The following is a 25,467-nucleotide window of genomic DNA, read 5'->3' as shown; positions in this document are numbered from 1 at the left end:
CAAATGAAAGTTTGTTTATTATATCAATTTATTCTTCTTCAAATTTCAAACATATTGCAATGTATCTGAGAAAACTCATCGTCAATATATTTTTTCCTCGATAAATATCACCAAAATGAAAAGTATCGTATCAACTTGGTCAATTCTGTCAATTATGTTCTACACTATTTTTCTCAGAGATATTATCAACACTTATTGTTAAATGTTATTGCAGGCGTCATATTTAAAATTCGTTGGTCAGCTAACACTCCCAGAAGCCTTGGCAACTTTTCAGTGAGAATCGATGTTGGAGCAATTATTGAAAAGATTCACTTGGTGGGGACGTGGTGATCAAGTCTTGCCATTCTACAAAACCCAGATGTATCGAATTTACTTTGGTGCGTGCAAAAAAATTCGACACCTCCGTATATGGCACACTATGTTCCGTAAAATCAATTTTCTTGGTTTAATATTATGTAATAAAATCCCTAATCAATGTTTTCGAACGTAACGTTAATCTTTTCGCAGAGGCCGCATGTAAGTCCAGCAACGTTCCTCGACCAAATCGCGAACTATTCAAAAGAGATGTATCAGAAGTTATAAGGGTGGCGGAAAAACAACATTTGATCAACCAAAAAAAAAAAATCTGGCTATCTTAACTCGGACAAAACACCTAGTGGTATCGTTGCAAATCAAAATCGCCAGTTTCGGGATATGTATCCCGGCACATCAAATGAAGATAATGATAAGGACACTGATGAGTCACAATCTGACGAGTAAGACGAAAATTACTCATTGTCAGAGGCGGAAGGTGAGAACGACTATGATGGGGCAAGGGACGAATTTCTTTAGATACCCATATGGAAGTAAAGCGAAACAGAAAAGCCGAAGGAGTTAAACATTACTTTGTAAGAGAGAAATTGTAATGTGGACGTGATCCAGTTTCGAAGGGTCATGGAGTCTCATGATATTATTTCATAAAGTAGATATTATTATCACGAAAGGAAATACGTATTGTGCCAGTATCTTTCAAGATTTTGATTACCCGTACTATTATTCACTATATGTTCCTAGTATCATACCTGAAATATGTTTTATATAATTTTTATATTATTGAGAACTGTTTCCGGTTGCATAATTTTGTATTTTTCAACTTGAGTATCTCAGACGTGTTTCAACGTACAGGCCCAAGTGCAATATATAAAGGTTGTAATTACATATAATTGAAAGCAACACGTCTAATATCTAGTCTTTGAATACGTTTACTACTATTACCGTATTGTTCCGAGTATGTCTCGAGCCCTAGATTTCAGATTATATTTCAGGACTTTTTTTTCTATTGATCTTGAATGATAAATCAACTCCCAATATTCGCTGTGAGCCTCGCTCGTGCCGCCACCTAGCGGTTTCAAAAGCTAAACAGCCAGCGTGTTTATTTACATTAGAGTAATACTGATAAATATTGAAATAAATAAAATATTATTAAATAAGTAATATTTTCATTGTGATAGTAAACTGAAAAGTTGAAAATAATAACAAGTTGAAACGCCAGTAGAAAATATGTAAGTATATAGTTATGAAGTAATTTAAACTGAGTTTTCAGTGATAATTTGTGGGTTAAGAAGTTCAAAACAAGTATATTTTGACACATGGATGGATGGACAACATTGATACTTAAAAAACTGTCATGTATACTATTAATACATAATAAATAATTTTTTAATAGAAAAATCCGTAGTCATGGATGTTTTAATAAGGACAGGATTTGAAAAAATCACACTCGAAATAAACTTTCAACCTGCAACGGAACTACCAGGCATAAAATTACTTAAAGCCGATCATGTTCGCAGTGTGCAAGAATACAGGCATAATGGAGAAAGTTTGTTTATTCAAGCTGAAGTTGTTCGACAAGCATCCGTATCTTCTGAGCCATATAAAGTACAGTTGAAAGTTTTTGTTTGTTCGATACCAGTAGAACTTACAAAATCTACTTGACACTCTTGATCAGTTTTTAAAATTACTTCGGCGCTGCTTACATCCATAGGTTCACGTCCACTATTATTGACAACATTGTTAGAATCGTCATTAACTTGAATGGAATAGAATATATAAAATAGAAGAGAACAGAGTTGGCGCGTAGCTTGGACTCGCAGGATCATTTAATTTTTTCTTGCCAATGAAATGAGTATTACATATTACGTGATGAGTTTTTGGAGTCCACTTTGAACCATCAGGACTGAAAAAAACAATAACACTTATGTATTTATATAGTGTTTCATGCAGATAGCATAACAGTTCACCTATTGATATAGTTGGCTTGATTTTAAAAATGTAGAAAACTAAGCCATCAAAAGTAAGGTTATGTTACTTACTTTGTTTCTTTTCACAGCAGCAATCCATTTTTGCCTTTAACCTATTTTATATGATGCAGTTAGAAACTTGTAAAATATACAATCACTAGTTTTACCGTTATTTTTGCAGTTAACAACACAACAAGTGTAATTCCACATACTGCCTATTATTTCTCATACAAAATGCTACCACACACAGGCTGGCTCAACTCACTACTCGCCACCCAGCGCGCTGCGATCATTTCGCAGCTCCCCTCCAAACGGCGGCTCACAGCGAATAAGTCGAGTACGACTTTTGCAGTTAACTTCAGTGACAAAAAACCTCGACTTATACTCTTATTATTATTATTATTATTGTTGTTGTTGTTGTTGTTGTTGTTGTTATTATTATTATGATCACTATAATTATGTTTTTGCGATCGTATACTTATAAGAATATAAGATTTGCAACAAATGAATGTTTATTTTCATATATTTTGTTTAAAATTCATTTAATGCGTGTCGATATTAATTCAGCACCAAATTAGTAAGAACGGAAAAATATTACACAAACCTTGTTTAAACGTTGGTTCAAAGTAGCATAGAAGAACTGCGTGTGACGTTTGCGCATAGTTTGCTTTTTTTTTGCATACTACTCAAGTTGCATGACTTGCTGTTAATTTGTGCTTCATTACTGCAATCATCTTATGATCGCAAATCTAGCTAAATATGTGGAAGTAAAATTAGCTAATCTGCAAATAACTTGTGATATGTCTTGCTTGCAGATGGCATGCAATTTGCAAACATTTTGTTATGTGGGCAGATTGTACTCCCACCTTATGACTTATGATCACTTTACACCCTGTATCCTCTCCTTATTTTCACCTAGCTGCCTCGGTTCCCGCGCCGAGTCAGCAGGTTGATCTCTAAACTCGAACTAGCGAGTCGCCTACATTCTCTGAACTCGTCACTTCCATCCTAGTTACGCACGAGTCACTTCGAATTATATATCTCCATGCCAATCCAAGCCCTGTCCTTGCATCAAGCCGACTCCATTACATTGACCACAGTTCAATTACTTGATCATTAATAATAAATCAACTATACCAATTGAATCGTCTACCTCCCTTAAAACTGATCCCTTCCTTCTTCTATCATTTCCTACATCGGGAGTAGTAGCACGTAAGTGAATTATCGACGTGTACAAACCCTAAAAATAGCCAAATAACACGTTGGTTGGGCGTAGAGTAGGTTCCGGTAGCCGACTGTCGAATCAAGGTGCTCATAAGGGATGTTCAAACCGTTCTGCAAGCAGTGGTTGATACCGATATTTTGTTCTGCCAATAGAAACGTACACTTGAAACTGTTATCATAATAACATATCAAAAATTGAAGCTTGAATAAATAATAAAAATTCCATCGTTCACACGACACGTTTGGAGTAGTCTGCGAGCCTTTTAATACCGGCCAATCAATACAAAACAATACAAAAAGTTGCAACCTGGAACAAATGATTATTGTGTCAACTTTTTTTTTTGCAAATTGGGGATAATCTGCCTCCCTCCCATACTGCTGTCAGGGATAATCCTTACTGATGAGATTTACACATGTCTCCGTCAACATTTTTACAAAAAATAGCCCTTGAAAAAAGTATCACTGAAAAATGTCACTGGCTCCCCTACTATATGCGTTGCCCTCTCACTCTAGAGAACAAGAAGTTACGCTGAGTTTACTGCATATGGTACTCGTTAAATTTTCTATACGGCCACGATACTTCCAGTACGCACAGTATACCTCTGTGTGTACATATTGTGTAACAGGATTAGCACATTGGTGGTGAAAGTAACTTTCATCTCTAAATCCGAAATAAAGAACAAATTTTCACTTATATTTGTTGAATTAAACCTATATTAGTGAACCGAGCACCGCATCAAATCTTAAGTTTATAGCAATAGTATAATATATACATATCTTCACAGATTCATCGCATTATATTACATATTAAACAAGAACAATCTTTGTCCCAATTTCTTAAGTACACAGCAATTATCAGTTAATTTCTTTTTTTTAAATAAGAGTAAAAGTATACTGTTTCAAAAGCAGACGGCAAATACTTTAGCAGAAAAATTAACTCATATACTAAGTATAGAGCCATGTCTCGGGTGACCAGTTTTCTTTGGCTTGTTGTTACTGGTGCGTTGACGATCATCACCAGTGCTGAGATTAAGTTGTGCCGTTGAAGCTGTCGTTGACATTTCGTCTTCCGAATCTATGGGGCTGATTCTAATTGCCTGATACCATTGATTAGTAAGATCTGTCATCTGGGATTTACAATCCTTCAATTCCTGCTGTGTAAATCGTCGAGTGAAGAACGGAATGAAAAACTTCAAATCCCACCGTGCAAAGCCACGGATTCGAGATTGTAGAAATGAAACCTCCATTTCTTCCTCTGTAAGCTCTGACAAATGTTCTGAATCGATTGTCTGACCCTGGAAAATACAAATGAGTGTTGGATTTCAAGTTGATCTGATACAATTTGAATTGTAGAAATTGAAATCAGCCTACTTTCAATAGGAAAATTACATAATATTAAAGAATTGATTCACTCATCATATCCTGAATATAAAGTGGGAGAGAATGTTTTGATTTCAACTGATGATCCTGGACCACATACGGCTTTTGATGTGGATAAAAAATTGGGTCCTACAGCCGAACCGCCACCACTTGTTGTGCTCAATTTAATGATTCACGCGGATATAATCAAGTTCGGCTAAAGTAAACCCGACAAAGTCAAATTCATAAAGAATAGTAACACTTTTGATCTGTGAGATTTTAGATTCGAATTGAAAGTTTGCATACATGCTCTCTGCAATACAAGTCACCACATTCAATCAACAATGTTGGTATATGGTGAATGAGTTTAATAAGAAAATGATGTCTGATTATAGGGAACTCATTCGATGAAAAATAAGGGTATCATTGCCAATTCAAAGTATAATAATTATTCGTCCGTACTTTTGTGCCGTTCATTTTGAACCTTGCACCTGCCGTTAAAAAACAATGGGTTTATGTATTTTATTCATTTTAAATACAATAAGAAGTGTTGGTATGAGGTAGCCCATGGAATCCGGAGCTAATTAAATGCCGTGCCTTTGATCTTAACCCTAGGATCCTACACACGGGTACCCCTAACCCGACATAACTTTTAAGGCCTTATCGTTCTGGCAGTTTGGGTAATTATGTAGAATTATCAATCGCATTAAGAGGGGGTCTAGAGTAGGTTCATATAGAAATAACTGCTAGTTATAGTTTAGAAATGATGTAATGAGCATTCTCTGACAGCCTGGGGTTAGCGTAAGCCCCACAGTTTTTGCAATATTTTCCTCTGTATAAGTATATAATTACTTCTATTGTTTTTTGTCATTTATCTCTTTGAAATCAGTGTGGCATCAACAGAGATGACATTATAAACGTTTTTATACTATTTTAAAATTGGTTGTATTGGAATAAAGTAATGGAGACGAGGTCGCGAGTACCAAAGGATCCGGAGGATGCTGCAGGCGCAAACTAATGAAGTGGAAGCTCAGGCCAATGACTTTTTTGGGGTTTTGGAATTTTTGATCAAAGATCAATAAGTACGTTCTTTATATTTCCATTCCACGAGGATAATAATTCAATCGCTTATCGTAAATTTAATGAAAATTTAGCGTAGTATCTGGTCAGGCCATTTTTGCAACGCCGACTGATGGTTTCAACTTTACGCCTTTAAGGGGGGAGCCTGCTTTAGAGGCTTCAAAAAATCTATTTTTTTTTTTGCCTAAATGTCTTCCCAAACTATCCAAGAATGTGTCCCTAAAATTTCAGACGCAAATTCGAAATATTTTCGGAGTTACAGAAGAAATAGTGAGCAAGCGTCGAGCAGGTATACGAGCGGTTTTTTGAAGTTTTCAACCAGTTTTTTGAAGAGTCCGAACCAGTTTTTTGAAGTTTTGAACCAGTTTTTTGAAGAGTCTGAAGGGCAACTCTATGGACCAGGAATCGCTGATTAGCATATTAATGCGGTGAGTTCAAGAAAGTTACGGTTTTTTATATACGAAAACTTTGACGCACGATTTCACGGTTTTTCATTTTTACGATTTTTCTTAATTGGCGGGAAAGATAGGGAAAAAACTAAACGTCCTATCGAAACGAGACAAATTGCATTGTACTCGGGATTAAATTCTCTTCTAGTTGAACCTAAAAAACCTTAAGAAAGTTAAGATTAACCCACCTTTTAAACAATCTAAAGTGAATTTTTTTTTTAATTTGCAAAAAATTGTTGAATTTTTCACTTTTTGTTGAATTTTCTTGGTTTAACTAGAAGATATACTATTGAGAAGTAAAAATTTTTTCGTTCCATTTGCCCGCAAATTCGGCATTACGCGTCTGTTTTCAGACCGGATGAGGTTTCTGAGCAGGCACTTAAAAACAAACCTTATCCGGTCTGAAAACAGACGCGTAATGCTGAATTTGCGGGCAAATGGAACGAAAAATAGAATACGCGGCTCGCGCCGTAAAGAGGTCGAGCAGGACTTGCGTTTTACTCGCCTTCGGCTCGCCCGGTAAAATCCCATGCCCTGCAACGACCTCTTTTCGGCGCTTGCCACGTAATATACTATTTTGGGTTCTTTGTTTCAGATGGAAATTGCGACCTGCACCTTTCCCGCCGCACGACAAATGCACACTCGAGACGCCTCGGTGAAATGCTTGTACCAGGCATGATATGACATATATCTTAATGAAAAAATTTAAGAAGACTGTTGAAATATATAACAATAAAACCTGAAAGTTTCGTTTCAATCGGATATTTCTTTCCTTGCCAAAAAAAAAAAAAAAACCCTTGAAAAAATCGATTTTGTGAAGCCTCTAAAGCAGGCTCCCCCCTTAACTGCGCGCTTTGGTTAGATTGGTGTTGGGCATAGATTTACTGGTGACTTAGTTCCTAACGTTATTGGTTACACTTTGAACGAACAAACACGGTGCGCCTTTTGTCTTCGGAATAAAGATAATACCTCTGTTCAAAATGCCGACAGCCGTGTTGCCAAGATCATCGCTCAATGCAATGCTTTTAATGTGCACCGAACTGAGTTCATGTTTATTTTTATTTTGTGTTGAACTACACTTATGCATTTATGTGAGACTACAAAATGCATTAATTTTTCTTTATTTATAATATTCTATGTTGAACTACATGTAGTGATTTTTCGACTATTATTATGTAAAACCAGTTCAATAACCTGTACGTTGAGCTGAATATATTATTTTATAAATAATTTCATGAATAGTCAGATCAACATTCTTTAATATGTTTCTCTGAAATGAAAAACACTATTTTAAAATCTATCAGCACACAAATCAGATGGAAATTTAAAAATGAACTGCCATGTTTACCCTTTGTGAAATTCTTGAAAAACCACGAATTTTTTGTTTGCAATTTTTTTTAAGTTTGGTCCATACGGTCTTTACTCAAGAATCAACGAAAAATTGTCGGAAATATGCGTACAAAAAGTATTAGAAATTTTTTATTACTTTGAGTGAGAAATGCTACATCTCGTTTTTACGCTGATAAATTCATATTAGGTTTGTATTGTAAATCTTATTCAATTCTTCAGAGTAGTATAGCTATGCCGGTTCTACGTAGAAACACCTGCTTTACCGGCATGCACCCCAGACGCAAACCCTTGAAGGTTATCCCCCACCTCTCATAAGATGAAATGCGCTCTGCCGATCGATCGTCAGTGAATAAATCTCCCAAATCACCATGATCATTGGTAAAAAATCCCCCAAATGACCATGATCGCTGGTAAAAAATACCCGAAATTGTCGTAGTTTTTATCCCTCGTGCGTTCTTCGTCGGTAAGAAGTGCTTGAAATTAGCCGATAGTTACCGTAGGTCTTACTCTTACCAGATAAATAGCGCTCTCGGTTACCATGGTCATCGAGCGGGATCAAGTAACTGCATTACCGAACGCACTCCGTGAACCCACAGGACAGAGGTTCTGAATTAACGGTTGATATTGATGATGAAAAATATTTTATTGAAAATAATTTGGAATTACAGTTTTACACAGAATTCGTAACGCTGATATATGAGTGCATTTAGATGTTTCTTACTCAACGGTATCGTAACCATGCTTTAGACAATGGGTATGAAGAACTGTTCGAGTAGACACCGATCGGCTTTTGTATTTCGACAGAAAATTTCGCAGTAACTATACGTTTTGAGCTGCACAATTTGGACGTAATATAGCATGACGCGCACAGTTTGAATTGATTTCTAATATTTTGTTCAATTTCTGCAACGACGGACAAGCCAAATCCGTCAAATCAACGACTTCAGCTTTTTCACCCAGAATTTTGTGCAGCCAACTTTTCTTCTTCAAACTTTTTACGTAAACTGTTGAAGCATCACGCAGCGACATGCATTCGATGGTGAAATCAAGCTTCTCAAAAGGAGAATCGCCACCTTCCCAGGATTGTCCGTGATAATTCCGTGACAGCCACAAATTTTCGCTTTTGAATAGAGCGAGTAAAGAATTCCAATCGTACGGAGGTTCAAATAGAAGAATCGTTGTGTAGGTATCTTCCTCGAGTGATACAACTGCAAACTCTTTTGGTGTAAAACCGGGACCCGATCTCCTGATCTCTGCACGTCGACTATGAACTCCATCGTGAAAAATACTGAATCGACTGTCGCAAACTTCAATGTTTTTATACCAGTTTCCTCACCCCCCCACTCAGCGGATTATATTCAATTATACGATCTTGTAAAATCAAGCAGCAGGCAGATGTACCAGTAGGAAAGTTATTTTAAGCTTCAAATTCGATACGAATATCTACTGGTCCAGATTTCAGAACCTCTTTTTGTTTCGAACAGTCGATGAAAATCAAAGGCTCGTACAGTAGAAATTCGCTCTTCGCCAAGAAAGGCTCGGGTTCTTTGCCGTGATAGGTGGCTTAAAAATTTGCGTACATCTCGTACAGCAATGCAAAGCGATTGTGACTAAAGTCCAAGTTCAGGTTACCGTACAGGTAATACTCGGAATTCAAGAAGAGCTTGACGTCAGTAATGTTACAGAGATCATAATGACTAGCATTTTTGCCGGCTTTGTTCTCTCGATTCATTCGAAAACCGAGCATCACAAATTGTGGTTTCTCCAAGTGGGTGGACGTTTTTACAGTCCAAACATGTTTCGTGATTGCCGGTAGCAAAGGATATTCGTACAGTTCCGAACTGCGGAAGTTCATGGAGACAGGTGTATCTTTCTCGACGAAATTCAACAGTGCGATTTTTCATTGATCCGAGAGCTTCACGTACGGTACTAACCATTTCACTTGATCGATCACAATTCTAAAGTCTTCGTCTTGATTTTGAACGATGGCATTTAAATCACTTTTTGATCACGTTGTGATCGCCGCTGCAGTGCCGTCTGATTCAACCAATTTTCCAGAGATATGCAGCAAACACTTGCTCGGTAGTATGCATAAATCCTGATGCTGAACGGTGATTCAAATATCATTGCTGTTGAAGGTTGACGATGCGTACGATTTGTGTGCATGTATTTCTGGGTGTGCGATTGATTCGTTGAAGACGACAGGCGTTTGAATGCTCAAGATATCCTCCTCTGTGGTACGTAGCAGGCAACGAAACAGCAGAATCGCAGTTTTATTTATCGAAAATTCCTTTTCCAAAAGGTGTCAGCTTGAAACCCAGAGCTATCAGGAACTTCACGTTCTGACATGTTAGCGGTTCAGGATTCGATAGATGACTGACTTGATCGGGACATGCTGACTTACTAATATAACTCTTCCTGGGTAATCTGTTATAGGTATACAATACCCATCTTTTATTGCGATTTGACGTGCAGTCTCACAGTTATAACTTCTCCACGAAAATTAACCAGGTCTCCGTCTTGATCGACTAACCGAAGCTGTACGTGATCTATGGTCTTGGCAGTGATCGGAAGGTAAATGACGGGCCACAGCACTTCCAAGATCTTTTATCCCGGCGCGGCGGAACGATAGGGAAAAATTCGTGAACAGTATGCACTTTGCGCTCGTTGACGTAGGCACCCGTTGTAATGCGGCATTGGTCTCGCAACGTGTTGACCTTGAGAATAACTACAGGCATATCCGATTGGTGAGTTTGGTCAGCTGCCAATTCGCGCGGTGTAAATCCGAGAAGCTGAGCAATAGAATCGTCAGGTTCAAAATTTATGATGTGGTTACATTTGATTTCACTGCATAACGTATTATTGTTGGGCTTTATGCTGATTTCAATGTCGGTATTTTTTGACGCGTTTTGAACATACTTTTCTATATCCTCACTTTCGTAGCTGACAGTAAATATAGTGACTACTGTATCAGCTATGTATATTTTATTATGACCGACGTCAACGTTGGGAATGGAATTGATGGTTAATAGCTCAACGAGACCGAGGACATAATTTTGGTTTAGAGCAAGTTCAATCGGAGAGGAATATTGCGTCTGTCGCAGAAATCATTTCCAAATTGGACGCCAGACTGAGAGCATTGGAATATGAACGAAGAAAAGCTGGCGCTAGTGATAGAACTGCATAAACCTGCACAACGGAATTACCGGTGTCGACGTGTAGACGTGCGCCGCATCGACGAGATGTGGCAGGTAGATCTTGTTGATATGATGTCGTACGCTGGACAAAACAAAGGCTACAAGTATATGCTCGCAGTCATTGATATTTTTTCAAAATATGCGTGGGTTGTACCGATAAAAAACAAGTCCGGGGATGATGTTACAAAGGCGATAGAATGTGTGCTAGTTCAACGACGGGAACCAAAAAAATTACACGTGGACAGAGGAACGGAATTTGACAACTCAAACTTGAATCTCTTATGACACGCTATGGAATCAAACTTTACTCCATGTACAGTAAGATGGAGGCTTCGATCTGTGAACGCTCTAATCGTTGGCTGAAAATTAAAATGTGAAAACGCTTCAGTATGCAAGGAAGCTATAAGTGGCCCGACATTTTATCTGATTTGGTATCGGCTTACAACAACACCAAACACCGAACCATACGAATGAAACCATCGGATGTCACCATTGCGAACGAAATACATTTATTACGTCAGGCGTTCGGAGGGCTTCGAGCGATACCTAACTAACCGGTAAAGTTCAAAACTGGTGATAAAATTCGAATCAGCGAATTCAAAAACGTCTTCGAGAAAGGTTACACTCCCAATTGGACGGCGGAGATATTCGCGATAAGCCAAGTAGGCAACACCCATCTTGTGACGTACAAGCTCCAAGACTATCGAAATCAACCCATCGCTGGCGGTGTCTACGAACAGGAGCTTCTCAAGGTTGAACATTTGGACATCTATCTCGTGGAGAAGGTTCTCAAGAAACGTGGGAAAAAATTATATGTAAAATGGTTAGATTTTGACAGTACACACAACAGTTGGATAAATGAATCTGACATGTAACAATATAAATTGAATAAATGAAATTTTTCTTATTGTAATAAGTATATCTTTATTTTACACCCTATATATTGAGTATGCGTTGTTATTTGAGGCTATACATATATATTATATTATATACATTACTGTACAATTTCGAATCATACCCTATACGCTAGGATGCAGTAATTATAAAGCTAAAGCATATCTCATAACTTGAGGTCCAGTTTATTTACATGGCCTATAGCCTCACGGAAGCGTGTCGGTCGTGTTGTGGAACACGATTCGCTTACCGTCATTCCAGCTCAGTGCTACCTTCTTTTGTTCCACAGTATAAACTTCATGTTTTTGACTCAATATCGAATTCTGATTTTTTCTTACATTTTTATGTTGTAAAGCACATTCCTTATAATCATTTAAAGTTATTGTTTTCAATGCTGATCCTTTTACACCCTTGGCTCGCTTTTGATCTTTCTTACCTCCTAACACTCGGAATGAACATAATTTAGCTCTTAATCCAACAAATTCGAACATTATCTTTTCATTATTCTTGTCTTTCAGTAAGCCGAGGCCTTTTTTATTTTTTTAAAGGCATTCCATAGACGTTATCGTGTGGGTAATCGGACGTGTCGAATTTGTGCAAGTCCTCTTTCATACATTGGTATACGTCAGGAACAGTGAATTGATAAATTGAACTATCTATAAGGGTGTACATTAATTTTGCATGGTTTCCAAATTTCTTTTTAACATAATTATAGTGGAAATCGTGAATGTAAGATTTCGAAAGATCTAGAATGGAGAATCCTACATAAAATGGCTTCTTCAATTTGACTTTCATTTTATTTAATTCAACTATTATCATATCTTTCTCGAAAATCATGCAGCTATGGAAATGCAGTTTGGCAATAGCAGCTCTAGCAACATATCTTCCATCCCATCTCGTGATTGGCCTGACATCTCTGTGCTTCCTAACATTTCCCATCGTTTTACCGAAAACTGCGTTATTCATTAGGTTATAAAAGTTTTTTCGAATTTGTTGATGGATTTTTTCCGTAAATCGGTATTCAAAACTATATAATTTTTAAGCCATGGTGTTTGCCGGAATTTAATAACTTTGTGAATTTTAACAAACTTTGAGCCTAATTGCAAACATTTTTTCAAAACGCAATAATGAATAGCATAGTTTTGTTTGGAAAGTAGCGTAGTCGTCAATTTCGGCTGTTTACTATTCGAAATCGGAGGTATGTAATGCTCAGGACACAGTGGTAAATCTTAATGCATTTCATGCAATTCGTTACGATATTCCAAATCTACTTCTAATATGTAACCGAACTCCGCTTCGTCCGAGGTGGAAAGAACGTCGCATTGTCTGAAATCTGATAACTTGTTAATCGTGATAAATTTCGAATCCATACAAAATGATGTGTTACTTTCTGTTCATAATTTTCCATATCATCATCATCATCATCATCATCATCATCATCATCATCATCATCATCGTCATCATCATCATCATCATCATCATCATCATCGTCATCATCATCATCATCATCATCATCCATAATTTCAGTCTTTAACACTGAAAGATAAATTACATGTTTATCAGACTTGTTTCGGCTTAAATAAACGGGTACACTTTCATTGTGCTTTTTTTTCAGTACATTCGATACCATAGACGTTAATCGAAATTTCGTGAAGTTTTTCAATTTTTGGAATTTTATTTAAAGATATTGGAAAATTCAAACCATAGTACCGTAGCACTGAGCTGAACTGTGGGTAAGAGCTGACTTCGTTGGGATTCTTGTTGTTGGTTGGAAAGACGGCTGCGGTGATCGACCAAAGAAAGCAATATGAGTCGTGGTTACGAATGCTGACGACAGCCTTCTTATCTTGAATATCCTTAGATAGTGGTGTGTATGTGAACACACCTCCTCGTAATGGCACGTACTTGTTAATATTTACAGTCAAATTAATTATTTCGGTCAACGAACAGCCAGAGTCTTTTCCTTGGAAATCCTCTATTTTGGCCAACACTTTTTGTTTCACGTTCTCTTCAAACCACCCGTGTATATCCGTTGGTTTGAGGATGACGTGATTTTTAGTATTAAGAAATTTTATTTCTTCTGTAATTTCAGCGTTTTTCGTTACACTGAATTTACAGGACAGGGCACTGTTCGCTTTTAAACTTCCTGTTTTTTGCAGTATCTTCTTCTGTCTTGCAATGACGAGGTGTTTTGCATCTTCCAAGAACCGGCTGAAATCTTTATGCCGCAGATTGATTACGGCTCCCGTTCAAACAGGGCTCTCGAAAGCTGTCTTCAAATCTTCCCACCGTACTCGATCGCTTCTTCGTCGGCTTTGTAATCCGTTACCCACTTTTTGAAACTGTTTAAATTTAGCTGCCAACGATTTCAAGATTCCAATTGTGGTCGAAATTCGTGTCTGCTGTCCGATCGTTGAGGCACTGTTTAGTAAAATTTTATTCAAAAGTCGGGTATTTTGGGTTCCAAATCCGAATCCACTTTTGAATATCTGTCGGTGAAGATTTCTCAGATAAAATCTTAAACACTGTCTCTATGATTTTTATTAATTTCAAGCACTTTTCGAAATCCATGTACAAACATGTTGTTTCTTCTTCTTTCGATCACACACTTGACAAAGCTATAGTTGCAAGGCTTGCTTCAGAATGACTGCTCTACGCTGGCACGGTCCCTTTTATGGGTAAAAAACAACGTGACTCACACATTGTCGAAAATTCGTGAACAACCGTATGCAATATTCTTTAACGAAAATTTCAAGATATTTCTCGAACGAACCTGCAGCGCGTGTAAGATGGTAGGACAGTTCTTGGAACTTGGCGAAGAAGTTTCGCGCCCTCACGTACGAGAGAGAGCTGTGGTAGTGAACTAATCGCCAGAGTGATACATGGAAGTGTGTAGCTTAGTAGATGGGGATGTTTTACTTTGCAATATAATACCTCAACGGTTGATCCTACGACTAAAAACGGTCAATACAAACTTGAAGGGAATAAAATTTTACACATTTTTTGTTTCAACATTTTTTTTGTAAGTCTCACACGTATCGAGTTATAGCAGCGTAAGATGAAAATTTGTGTACAAGATCGCCAAATTAATTTTTTCATGGTAAATTTCGAAAGAACAAATAACATTATATTATTTTTACCACTTTCCCACACCAAAATAAGATTATATGGCAAAATGTGTTCCAAATAAAAAGCAAATTCAATCTTGCAGCTTTACCCCTAACGAAGGATGCTACACGACATCATGCGTTTAGAACGTATCACCAGGTTCAGAAATAATATGGAATCCAAAAAACTTGGCATCAACGGGCTTACTCTATTAACAATGACAAAGTCACCAGCACCCGAGACCATATTGAATTTCATTTCATGCAAATGCAAAAAAGGATGCGGTGGAGCATGTGGCTGCAGGAAAGCTGGGTTGAAGTGCTCTATTATGTGCGGATTTTGTAATGGTGAATTATGCGAGAATGCACCAGAAGTTATCATCGAGAACGAGAACGAAGATGGCACAATATCAATGGAAGCCCAATTTATTCTGGGTACAGACAACGAGTTAAAAGATGACATTGAGGACGAAAACTATACCGAAGACATCAACATCAACCAACCCGGACCGTCAGAAATGAGAAAAAAATAATGATATTGAAAATACAGACAGTGAGTTGAAAGATGAAATTGAGGACGAAAACTATAACGAAGACATCAATATCAACCAACCCGGGCAGTCAAAAATGAGAAGAAAATGATATAATAATAATGATAATGACAAATGATATAAATGCGAACATAGATTAAACTTTCGGCTCAGGCGCTAATTTCGTTTTAAAAATCGCGCAACTGGGAATTTGGTGGATTAGGCCTACTGGGGAAACCACAATAAAAAAATCGCGCCATTTACTCTACCTCATGGTGGTGTGGAAATGAGTTTTCAAAGTTATCATAATAAACTAAGGAATAGCTACAAGTAATAAAAATAAATCCAGAAAATTGGAACGATTTTGTAAACAAATTTTCATCTTTACGCTACTATAACTCGATACATGTGAGACTTACAAAAAAAAAATGTTGAAACAAAAAATGTGTGAAATTTTGTTCTCTGCAAGTTTTCATGGGACGTTTTTAATCGTAGGTTCAATCGTTGAGGTATTATATTGAAAAAAAAACAGATTTTAGCACCTTTCATCTAAGATGGCAGCCCGGGCAACCACTCCTCGAAGTCACAAACTTAGATTTTTCATCAGAGTACAAACCTAACCAACATATTTCAAAATTGTAACTACATCACCTTTTGTAGGGCAAAAATCCTCACTGACTGGACTATCGGTCGAACGTACGAGGATTCACGGGATACACACGAACGCCTGAGAATTCACGGTGTGCGCTCGGTAATGCAGTAACTAGATCCCGTGCGATGAGCATGGTAACCGAGAGAGCTATTTATCTGGTAAGAGTAAGACCTCCGGTAACTGATATCTAATTTGAAGCACTTCTTAACGACGAAGAACGCACGAGGGATAAAAACTACGGCGATTGTGAGAATTTTTTATCAACGATCATGGTCATTTGGGAGATTTTTTCACCGACGGTCGATCGGCAGAGCACATTTTATCTTAAGAGGGGCGGGGTAGCCTTCAAAGGTTTGCGTCTGTGGTGCGTGCCATTAAAGTAGGTGTTTCTACGCAGAACCGGCATAGCTATACTACTCTTCAGTCTTTCAGCTTGTGAATGAAAAAACAAAACCTACTACAAACAGTCCGTTAGCAGCTTTGATTTGAAAACCTCTCTCAAGCTGGAATAACCACTTCAGCAAAATCAAAAATGACCTACCCGAGGATATAGTGCTATTTAGTTGCTAATTTGTTACCCAAATTTTTATTTTGTTGCTCCAGTAGTTTTACCGGAATTGAGAGCGATGTCAAGTTCAAAAAAAGTTGGCAAAGCCAAGCCAACGGAAAACGGAATATTGAAAATAGAATTATTAGTATTTGTTGCTAATTTGTCGCACTTATTTCCGACCGGAATACTCCATCCCTGGTCCAAAAACCACACCTGAGTCGATAACGTACAAGCAATCTGCTTGGAATATTATAATACATACAGCATATTTTGTTTTCAATAAATGAATCAATGAATTAAGTTAGTGCAACGGATTTTGTTACTCAACCCCCAATACGCGAAACCCACCCCCATGTCAACGACGTCACAGAGATATGACAGAACACGTGTTTTCAAAAAATTCATTCCTCGAGGTATCGATTAAACGTCGCAAACGCGAACATGTTCGTTTACCAAAAAGTTAAACAAATTTATATACCTGACCGGATTTCGACTAAACCTTCTTCATTCTTCGGTATCGATTAAGTTCAGATTTGCTCTAGAATTTTCTTGTATGAAAATATTGGTTGAAAAATACGGCTCCATGTTTATGGAAAAAATTTCAATCATCCTATCTGTAGTATAATTCAATTTAATATTTCCAAAGTACCTGCATTGTCTGAAATCTGAAAAAAATCAGAATAACGTAGCAACTTGTAATATTACTATGTAATACGAATATGATTTACGCTCCTTTTTTTGGCCCATTTTACGTACGTAAAATAATCGTCTAGCGACGGTTCAAAAAAAAAAACCTCGAAGTACGTCAAAGTGCTATTCCACGTTCTAGTATTCAAAATTGTTTTTTTTTTCAGTACTTGACTTTAAAAGAGAATTGTAAACCACACTTTTGTTACATAAAGTATCATGTTCCGACATGGAGTGAAAGTCCTTTCAGCCTCTTGTATTTGCAATACTCATCTTTCGCTCACACACGCGCTCTCCTCTAACGACTCATCGTGCAAACTTACGCTCAGCGTGAAAAACCTACTTTGCCTGCTTGGTGCACAATCTTCTATTGTTTCCGTGTTGAAAATGAAATTTCCATTACAGCAATAGATATGTAATTTCGCAAAATCATTAATATTTATAATAATGAATATCTGATGTTACAACCTGTTCGATATTTTTGTAATTCCTCAATATGCTGTTTTTGCCTTACAATGTTGGACTTTTTCATTGCCTATTTTGAAATCGGAAATTCATCTCGTCTATTTTATATTATTATTATTTTTTAAATTTACGTATCTTTCGCTGTAGTAGAAACTTAATTAGCAACAAAGGCTCAATATTTTCTTTTTTAAATATTTTATCAAATAGTGTAGTTTTCTTTCGAAATTCAGAAATTGAATGTCTGGCCAATGACAAATCAGAACATATCTCAGATAAGGATGGTGAGGGATGTATTGGCTATGCATTCTCAACGAAAAGTGAGTCTTGTTGATAATATTGAATACTTTATGATGAGATAAAAATTGGAAAAAAATCTACCACAATAAAGACGATACGAAAATTAAATTTGAATGATAATAATGCTCAAAGTTATTAATAAATTGTTTAAGCAAAACATTGTTCAACAAATTTTCAGGCGATGCTTCCTTTTTGTTATGTGAAATGAATTCATTAATTTTGTTGAATGCACATGAATTTTCAAACAATTTGTTCTTAATTTTGAAATTTCTGTTCTAGAAAATTTGTAAATGCTGTATTTATGAAACTATTCGTTCAATGCTCCGGAAACTTCTTAATTATAATATACAACGTTTTTATGAAAACGTATTCAAAATTTACAATTTTTCCTACATTTTCTAAAATCGAAAATTTTCGAAAACGGAAATTTCAAAATTACGAGAAAATTCTTTCAAAATTCATGTGTATTCAGAAAAAACAACGAATTCATTTCACTTATCAAGAAAAAGCATGCCCTGAAAATTTGTTAAACAATGTTTTGTTCAATCAATTTATTGATAACTTTTGGACATTATTACTATTCAAGTTTAATCTTCTTATCGTCTGTATTGTGGTTGACTTTTTTCCATTTTTATCTTATTATAAAGTATTCAATATTGTCAACGAGGCTCATTTTTGGTTGAGAATGTATAGCCAATACATCCTTAAGCAAATTTTGTTAAACCTGTAGCTCCAGTTTTTGACCAGTGCTTCTATGTGAAACATTTTGTGGTGAATCTGAGATCTTAACTTTTGATTTTGATCGATACCGCGAGGAATGCCGTCGGCATATCGAGCCATGAGTTTCGATTCCATGTACACAAATGGTAATGTTTTGCACTCTCCTTTCGTTAAATATCTGAGTTGTTTTGACTGCGATATTCAATACGCTAATTTTGACAGATTCGAGTGTGGCGATGTTATAATGTATTCCATTGCATCCTTGATTTTCGCCTTCCACGTTTAGTCAATCACACCGCCGTCTTTTCACCGCGATTCCCCCACCTAATTTTTTATGGGTCTTCCATTGTACCTCCGATTGTTCGTCACATTTTACATCCACGAAGATTCAGTCTTCGAAAATTTAACGTGGTGAACACATTGTTTCAAGCAATGGATCTGGGGCGTGGGAGACTTTTAAAAGTCAATCAGTTAATAATTATTGATGTGATTTTGAGCCACAGGGAAACAATGTTACTACCGAATAACAAAATAATTAAGAAATCTCATCCTATATGGAATGTGATGTGTAAGGATCTGGATAGCAAGATATCTCAGAGTTTTTTACACGTGTTTGTCACAAGTAACAGGTACAAACTGTGTGACAAGCTTTTACAGAGCAATACGAAAATGTTTAGTATGCATATATCAGCGAGTGATAGGGTTGAGCAACAAAATCGGAGTTTGGGTATATCAAGAGCAACTAATTCAGAGATCCGAAATCAATTTTTAGTGAATTTTTTAAAACAAGCGTTCTGTCATTCCTTTGTAACGTTGTTGACAAGAGGGTGAGTTTCGGGCATTGGGGGTTGAGCAACAAAATCTGAGATACGTCGCATTGACTTAATTCATTGATTCATTTATTGAAAACAAAGTATGCTGTATGTTTTATAATATTCCAAGCGGATTGCTTGTACGTTGTCGACACGGGGGTGGTTTTGGGACCAGGGGTGGATTATTCCGGTTTGAAGTGAGTGTGTTAATCGAAAAACTACTTAGCAACAAATTCTTATAATTTTATTTTCAATATTCCGTTATCCGTTTGCCCGGCCTTGCCAACTTTTTTAAACTTGACATCGCCTTAAATTCCGGTGAAACTACTGGAGCAACAAAATCAAAATTTGGGGAACAAATGAGCAACTAAATAGCATTAATTCTTCACGTAGGTCAGTTTTGATTTTACTGAAGTGGTTATTCCAGCTTACGAGACGTGATTTGAAGTGCTGGGGTGCACGTAATCCCCATGTAGGTTATTTGTTTCGTACAAATAGTGTAGGGTCCTAAAGTTAGAGGGCCTTCTCTTATGGTCAAAATCGATGGCGATGCCAGGATGAGGCTGAGCTGAGATTGCCACAAAAATTAATGAAACTGAAAAATTGAAAGTTGAGAATTTAGAGTTAATCAGGTGTTTATTATCTGCTGTAACGCTGATTCCAGAGCCTTATTTCCTGCTAACTTGATAACTAATTTAGTGAAAATTTCAAAAATTCGTAAATGTTCTTTCTGATCCGACAGAATGCGGTTTTCAAAAAAACGAAGCAAATTAAACATTTATACTTGAAATTTTAACAGGTACGCCACAGTTTGGCAACTTTTTCTCAGAACGAGTATAAATTTTAAGGTCCGTATGATGAATTTCGTTATGGCTAAGCCACGTGTCAGATTTGTCTGCAAATATTTCATTATTACACCATTTTCCCATAACAGAAATTATAATAGGAAAAAGGTGTTTTTCGAGAATATACAGCGACCAACATTTAGATATAGCTTTCCGGAGAATTATTTTCAATTCAGATAAAAATTGTAGTGTGTTTCGTTTGCTTCAGTCATTAGAATTTCATTATGCTTGCCAGAAAAAGCATTCGTTATTTTTCTCAAATTTTTATCTCAATTTGTTCTCAAGTTATAATCGGATGACAGGGTAGGAATAACCCAACCACCCAGATTTTTTTTAGGGTTTTTCTCAATTCTAAAGCACTTATCATTGATTTCCATTAGAAAAATTACTCTAATATATAAATGTAATATCATAGCTGAATATCGGAAAAAGTAAATCAAAATTGGTTATCCTATAAACCACATAATGGTTTTTTAAATAGTTTCATACAACACTCTGCGATATATCTCGTCACATTTGAGATTGAGTGTATTTTGATTAATCTCAATAGTATATATATAATAACCTCTATCAAGCTGGCACCTCCACATGAGCAAAATGAAGTTTACCATATAAAATAATTAAGCGCTAATTGGATGGTAACGAAATCCTGTGCCACATCGAAATATCTACTGAACGGGGTGACAAATTCGTGAAAATAATCACACAGTAATCAAATGCTAATTAGATGATCTAAGAATATCCGAGGCCTGAAATTGATACTCGTCATTTTCAATTTTTTTTCCGTTTTATTTCTACATTCTGGAGGTGCTGACGCTGTCAGTGGGCGAATCCACACTAGGGGTGTCAAATTCGAGAAAGTAATCACACAGTAATTAACTGCTAATTAGACGACTCAAGAATATGCAGAGCCCAAATTTGATAGTTATCGTTTTCGATATTTGTAATACTTTGTGTGGAGCTGTTGACGCAGTCAGAGAGCGAATCTACACTACGGGCAGCAGATTTCAAAAAGAGGTTAAGTAGTAATTAAATGCCAATTAAATACTCCAGTAATAGGTAGAGTAGAGTGACGCAGTAGAAAATCCATGAATATTCCGAAAATATTATGTTGATTAAATTGACGTAAACTTAACTGAAGGAAGCTAAAGCAGACCATCTATACAAGTAGGCATGACTTATTACACATTAAACAGGAAACGGTTCAATTGTTGCGCGACTTAGAAGGGCCTTGAACGTGCTGATAGCTAGAGCGGAAGTAGTGAAGTGATCAAGCCTATTCCAGAGTCTCTTCAACTTAGAGATATGTAGGACAGTAAAAGCCCAGATTGGATTCAGAAAGATTTTCACACAAAGTACGTGGTTGTCCAATCGAATAACAAATGTTTTTGGAAGAAAATAAAATGACGAGATCATTACAGGGACTGTGGCTATTAATTATTTTATAGACAAAGACTATTGATTGGAAATGCTGAATGAGTTCAACAGGTCTAAGATTATATTTCAGCATTAGACCTACGTTATCGTAGTCATCCACAGCTATTGGAGAACCACTCTTATTGTTAGAGGCTAAGATTCGAATAAATTTGTAAGACACACTTTCCGATTGAGCCGTGAGATAACCGAAGTGCGGGAATCAGACAATAGCGCCGTACAATAAAATTGGAATAACTAAAGTATTATACAGATATATTAGAGACGTAGTGTCCCTAAAATCGACAGTAGATCGCCTTACGTAAAGAATGCGGTTCGATTCTACAGAAATCATTTCTATAGAGCAAATGTTCCACAGAATATGTCTTACAGACTCGTTTCTACAGAAATATTATTCTATAGAAAGGAATTCGAAATTCGGATCAGAAATAATCTTGCATAATTTATTCTACAGGAAAATTGTTCTATTCTAGAATATTCTGTAGAATATTTTCCGTGTAGAACATTTAAACCATCAGCAGTAGCAGGAAATTAGACAGCCAGAAAAACAAAAACATTGTGGAAGATAACTTATGAACAAAATAAAGAGAATAAGATCGATGTATGATACCCGTCGAAGGCCCCATCCGATTATGAAAGGAGAAAAAACATTGGTCTTCATTCCCACATACTGCCTACTGTTTGTTAAATAAGTAGCGATCCAGCTAAATAAGCTGGCCCTAACACCGGAGTTTCACACCTTCTGCTGTAACCTGATCAGACTTACCGAGACGAAAGCTTTGTAGAAGTTAATGTAAACTGAATCGATTTGCATTGAGTTTTCCAGCGATTTGGAAATCCGATCAGAGTATAATGGAAGCTTGGTTTATATACTCATTAATTAAAAACGTGATTAATGAGCACTAATATGAAAGTTCCTACAGTGTATTTAGGTCTCGTTTCCGCCAGGAAACATATTAAAAAGAAATATTCTATAATTTTTTCTCTAGGGTTTTTTAGGATTTTTCATGTTTCTTTTTTTATGGCAAGTAAGCTCAGTAGATTAGATTGGATAGGGGAAATTCTGTCCACCTTGGAGGATGAAGATCTAAAATTGATGTTACAGCACTTTAATCATCACTTAATTAGTTTTTGATTTTGGGCTACCTCATACTTAGGTTCTTTATTGTGGCAGTGCTGGCTTTAGAGACGTCACTAACCGAAATTCTCATTTTTGCCAGACTGTCAAGACGTCAAGGCCACTCAAACTTTTCAAAGAATTTTTATGTCCCGCTCGGAATTTCTTGAATAGTTTATATTATTCAATTGTATCAATAATGTTGTAATCGAAAATGTCAGTAAGACTTCTTACCCATTCCCTAGTTTTACTGAGTGAAATTTCTTTATCTCTTCTCTTTCTTCTGCTACTGTTAGTCCGCGTTTTCTTCTCTGCTCTGAGGAATTTTAGTAGAGGCATTGTAGATCCACCAAATATCAAGGTGGTGAATAAAACTATGATCAGCGTCGTTGTTATGATTACGTGACGAGTTTCGTCACTGAAATCTAAATGAAGGGACAAAGCATACGAAATTGCCCCTCGTAGACCGCTGAACCACATTATGAACATCATTTTCTTTGTTATTTGATGTTCTCTGAAGCGGTTGACCAGAAGTGCAAGTGGGAAGATATTCGCAGCTCTCCCAATCAGACACAGAATTACAGACCAAACTACTAATGCCGGCTCTACCTGTAAAAAACGGTGAAAAGTTTTTTATCGTACAAAGTGAGATTTCAGAAGAGCTAGGAATTTGGAAATTGCTTCGTCTTTTTTGTACATCGTAAAAAGAACGAGATTAAAGTTGGTAACGTTATTGTAACGAAAGTTTGGGGAAAAAATCAATATTTGTTATATTTACAATGACTTTAACGAAATGAAAATTTCAAAATATCAGTAGATTTTGTTTTATTACGGTTTACTGCATTTCAAACAATTCCAAATCACAAAGTAACGGTTTTACCTCAGCGTGAATCGCTGACTTCAATACTAACTTCAATATGGTAAAAAAAAAAAAAAAAAAATGAAAACGCAACTTAATAAACTCGTAGTACATGATATATTTAATTTGAAATAGATTATTGAGGTTACAGATCTTTTCAAAACTTTTTACGGAAGTAGACCTCAACGTCAGACTAAATTTCTAAGTTGACGGATTTTTCTTATAAGGTTGAAGTTCATAGCGTTAGAAAAGAAAGTTATTTCACAACGTTTGCATCGTCTGAAATTCAGTCCACTGTAATTAAGTAAATTTACAAGTCATCGAGGTAGGTCATAAGTGAAATGTCTTTATTATAACGACGTTTCGAATAGACAGCTACGAGTCATATTCAGGATATAAACAATAAATTACATTTGTCTGTAAATCTATTTGATGACAAGTAGTAAATTTTAACAATATAATGATGACTGTGTGAATCTTGGATCTTGATTTGGATAGTACATGTTCATTTCAACTTTTAGGTTATGTACATCAACTTTTTTAAATTAGACAAATGTTGTAAGACATTACAAAATTTATAACGGTTTTTAGGAAATTATAAGATGAATATCAATCTAAAACAGTTAACATCTTGATACCAGTTTATTATTATTGATTACTCACTATTTTTTCACATCTTTTAGGCTAGGGTATTCACGCTTGCGCCATTTGGGAGGAAGTGAAAATTATCGGCAATGTTAAAGATAATCAAGTGGATTCGAAAATTCACGCCTCATCATATCATTTGGCTTCACGACCTACACGTGAAATTATAAATTAATTACCTTTAACATTACCGATAATCTTCACTTCCTTCTAAATGGCGCAAGCGTGAACACCCTAGCCTGAAGGATGTCAAAGAATAATGAGTAATCCGTAATAATAAACTGGTATGAAGAAGTAAACTGTTTTAGATTGATATTCAGCTTATAATATCCTAAAAACCGATGTAAATTTTGTAATATCTTATAACATGTGTCTAATTTAAAAAGAAGTTGTTGTAGATAACGTAAAAGTCGAAATGAACTGTGTAATCCGATTGAAGGTCCGAGATTCACAGAGTAATCATTACATTATTAAAATTTATTACTTCTAATCAAATGACAGATTCAAAATAAAATGTAATTTATTGTTTATAGCCTGGAGGTGGCTGACAACTGCCTAGCCGCAAACTCGTTATAATAAAGATGTTTCACTTATGACCTACCTCGACGATTTGGAAGTGAATTAACAAACCTGGTCACAAACTTATCAACAATGTAATAAAGTAAAACATAGTCATACTTTGCAATCCCCGTCATGTTTAAGTTATACTCAATTTACAAAATACTAATTGTTTCAATGTTCTATTCCGCTACAGTTACTAGTTTCATTTGTAGAGAATTAAATTCGGACATTTCGACGACTTGAAAAGTTAACGACGGAGCCGGGAATCGAACCCGGCATCTGAGAATGTTTGACGAAGTCTCGCTCCACTAAACCACCTAGCTACCCTGACTACATTGTCGTCAACTTTTCTTA

At 36.2% G+C, this 25,467-nt stretch overlaps 1 protein-coding gene across 1 annotated transcript in view; it reads right to left on the bottom strand.

Moving 5' to 3' along the window:
- Positions 1-3,744: 3,744 nt before the first annotated feature.
- The window catches only part of LOC107222579 (sodium/hydrogen exchanger 8), a 54,251-nt gene continuing 32,528 nt past the window's right edge, over positions 3,745-25,467 (bottom strand). The window contains exons 3-4 of the mRNA XM_046736751.1: positions 23,283-23,657; positions 3,745-4,798 (exon numbers count right to left, since the gene is read on the bottom strand). Of these exons, the coding sequence (XP_046592707.1) occupies positions 4,442-4,798; positions 23,283-23,657 (732 nt within the window). The 3' untranslated portion in view covers positions 3,745-4,441. The remainder of the gene's footprint in view (positions 4,799-23,282; positions 23,658-25,467) is intronic.

The sequence above is a fragment of the Neodiprion lecontei genome, chromosome 1 (assembly GCF_021901455.1).
Source record: "Neodiprion lecontei isolate iyNeoLeco1 chromosome 1, iyNeoLeco1.1, whole genome shotgun sequence".
Lineage (NCBI taxonomy): Eukaryota > Metazoa > Arthropoda > Insecta > Hymenoptera > Diprionidae > Neodiprion > Neodiprion lecontei.
The sequence above is the reverse complement of the archived record's forward strand: the minus strand, read 5'-3'. Positions and strand labels throughout refer to the sequence as shown.